A 3,068-nucleotide genomic window follows, 5' to 3' on the forward strand; every position below is an offset into this window, starting at 1 on the left:
TAGAGAAACGAGAACTTCAATAAAACCACGATATATATTACATGTCCAATTATTTAATTATAAAACACTAATTTGAGTTCATATTATAAGCATAATTAAACATAAAGATAGATAGGATATAATCAAGTTTGACTTGTTTTATATTACGGTCTAAAGACGGCCATGAGCAATCATCTCCAGCAAAGCAATCTCGCTCATCATAACTTCATCACACCCATGCATCACCATCCAGCTATCAGTCATTGGCTCATCAAGCTCCATGGTTACACCACTTCCAGAAGCAGACGCAGAACCAGAAGTAGACGCACAAGTCGAAGACACAGCCGCCAATGATGGCATCTTCGTTTTATTGTCTAAACCCATGTTCATCACACCATCAACAATATACTTACACTCATCCTCTTCATCCTCCTTGACCGCGACCATTACACCCTTGCCTTTATCTCTCATGTTTTTTGGACCAACGTTCGAGTTTGGGGTCATGAGGGTCAGGGTATCATCTTTGTAGGTAACAGACCTTATGTAGTTCTGAAGAGTGTTGCTGCCAAGTTGAAGGGAGACTTCATCTTTTCCTTTAGCCCTCCTCGAGTTTTGTCGACGTTTCGTCGCATTCCAATGGTTCTTGATCGTGTTTTCTGTGCGTCCAGGGAGTTTTCTAGCGATCTCAGCCCATCTGTTCCCAATCTGCTTGTGGGCTTCAATCAGAATGATATCTTCTTCTTCAGTCCAACCATCTTTCTGTAATATAAAACATAAAATATGCTTATAAAATGACACATATGATATTAAATTAAAGTATATTTTTTTAATTGGGTTGTTACATTGTTATGAGAGAATCTGAGTGAAAATGACTTTAGTTTAATTGTCTCACCAATTAAAAAGTTTTGTCCGCAAGAAGAAGACAAAATGCCATAGACATATATGTATATACAAACAAAAAGTTTAAAGTAGTCATGCATGAATTAAAACCGTATACATGTTGACAAGTGTTAGAAAAGTTTGCTTAATTCCCTTAGAAGATTCTCAATGTAATATGTATGAATCTGAACATATCGAAGATGATACTTTGCTTTTTTTTTTTTCTTTTTTTTTCTTACTGTGAAAAAAAAAAAGTGTTTGTATAGCATACTAATATGTTTTACAAAACTTTACGATCTTTGAACATTTCATCATAAAATAACTAACATAGACATATTCTATGCAATTATTTAATTTCTAATAATTTATTAAGATGAATTTGTGTTTATATATGCATATGCGTGTATCACCACACAGTGATGTATCATATTGTATGTAATCATCAAAAACTAAACACATAATTCTATTTGCTTATGTATCCATGACCATCTGATGCCAGATGTCAATTTGAGTGATGGACACATCAAGTTGATGTATGAATCATGATATATGTATATGTATGCTTCTCTAAATCATGTTACACACAAAGACGACCATACACATATGCATATAAAAATAAGAAGAAGGTAAGAAATTAAAAGACCTTGATATCGGGACGAAGATGGTTATGCCACCTCTCTCTGCACTGTTTTCCAACTCGTCCTTGAAGCATCTTTGCAATCTGAGACCATTTTTTAGTTCCATGACTTTCCACTAATTTCACCAATAACCTAAATATAGACAAAATCATCAGAAAAATCTTGTTATTAGGAAAAAAATCATACCATATTAGGAAAATTATTTATTGAGGATTCCAAAAATGTTTAGATTTTATTTTTACTTGTCTTCTACAGGAGTCCATTGTCCTTTGATGATGCTAGCATTTTTTGTGGGTTTACGAATTCTTCTAATCTGGAATCTCTTGTTATTCTTCTTGACCTGCTCAGTCTTGATCATTACTTGATTATTTTGAAGCCGAGATATGATGGTGTCTTCATTTGCACTCAAGTTTGGTTTCGGCATAATGAATTGATTAGACTCAACCAAGGCCAGATTGAAGGTTGATTCGGTCCCAAAGATGAATCCTTGGTTTTGATCATTTTCCCACATAGTACTCTCATGTGTGACATGTGAAACGTTGGATTCAACAGTTTGCGAGGTGGTGTAGGCCATGCTGAAAAAACCTTGGTCGTTGGATGTGCCATGAAAATATGTCTCAAAAGTTTCAGTGCATGGAGAAGGAGTTATGCCCCTATTGGTTTCTTTTGACGGTATTTCATGTGTGTGAGGCTGCATATCAAAGTAATAGGGAACAATATTTAGATTTTGAATAAAGTGATCAGAAGTTGAGTTTGAAGTTTTTGATGTGAAATTCTTGTGACAAAGATAAGGGTTAGAGTTTACCATCGATGGAAGATGTGACATATCGAGATTAATCTGGATAGGTTTGTGATGCATATTGTGTATACAAGAAAAATCATCTTTTATAGTGAGGCTATCGTCGTAGATAACGGCTGCAAGATACGGATAATGCATTTTGATCACTGACTCGAACTCCATAGTTTAAAACTACATATAAACAAAGATTAGAAGATGGATTAACTAAACAAAAAAAAAGTTGAGTTGAAGTATAAAATCTTATATCTGAAAGAAGAAATGAGTTGGTGAAGAACACAAAGACATTTTTTTTTTGGTTTAAAGAACACAAAGACTTCAGAGAGAGCAATTTAACTTGACTGCAAATAAAAGATGATGAGTAAAGTAATTGATAAACAAAATTAAGGAAGAGGAAAACTGGGTGAAGTGATGGTAAGAGTAGAATACTAAGCCTTATAAATAATAACAAAACTGTGAATGGTGATGAGCTGGCAAATAACTTTTTATAAATTGTTTGAATAAAAAAAATTTATTTTTTGTAAAGACATTTTGGTAGTCCAAAGGTAAAATAGTCTCTAAAATTTGTCATGTAATAATCATGAAGTCGTTATAAGGTAGTTTGTATTGTTGTGGTGACAAGTGTTGAACATGTAAGCAATATTATTTCAATTAGCTGTGTGATTATTTTCTTGGTATTATGATGTTAATCTAATGGTTTCTATTGAATGAGGGTCCACATTTTCTTTGGTCCCACAAAATTCAACTCTAAAACATTGACTAAGAAATTAAGATGA

The 3,068-nt window shown here is 33.5% G+C and overlaps 1 protein-coding gene across 4 annotated transcripts; it reads right to left on the bottom strand.

The window, feature by feature from the left end:
- On the bottom strand, positions 1-2,814 carry LOC104780022 (transcription factor MYB118-like). Of its 4 annotated transcripts, XM_087510025.1 has the most exons (5): positions 2,630-2,714; positions 2,302-2,466; positions 1,739-2,187; positions 1,502-1,628; positions 1-738 (listed from the first exon to the last, which is right to left on the bottom strand). In XM_087510025.1, the coding sequence occupies exons 2-5, from the start codon at positions 2,455-2,457 to the stop codon at positions 151-153; spliced, it is 1,320 nt and encodes a 439-aa protein (XP_087366151.1). In that variant the 5' UTR covers positions 2,458-2,466; positions 2,630-2,714; the 3' UTR covers positions 1-150. The 4 variants fall into 4 exon arrangements, with proteins under 4 accessions (XP_087366151.1, XP_010502784.1, XP_087366150.1 ...); XM_010504482.3 differs by having other exon boundaries at positions 2,302-2,814; XM_087510024.1 differs by having other exon boundaries at positions 1,739-2,466; positions 2,630-2,718.
- Between the last annotated feature and the right edge of the window lie 254 nt (positions 2,815-3,068).

The sequence above is a fragment of the Camelina sativa genome, chromosome 4, assembly GCF_030686135.1.
Source record: "Camelina sativa cultivar CO46 ecotype springtype chromosome 4, ASM3068613v1".
Classification (NCBI taxonomy): domain Eukaryota; kingdom Viridiplantae; phylum Streptophyta; class Magnoliopsida; order Brassicales; family Brassicaceae; genus Camelina; species Camelina sativa.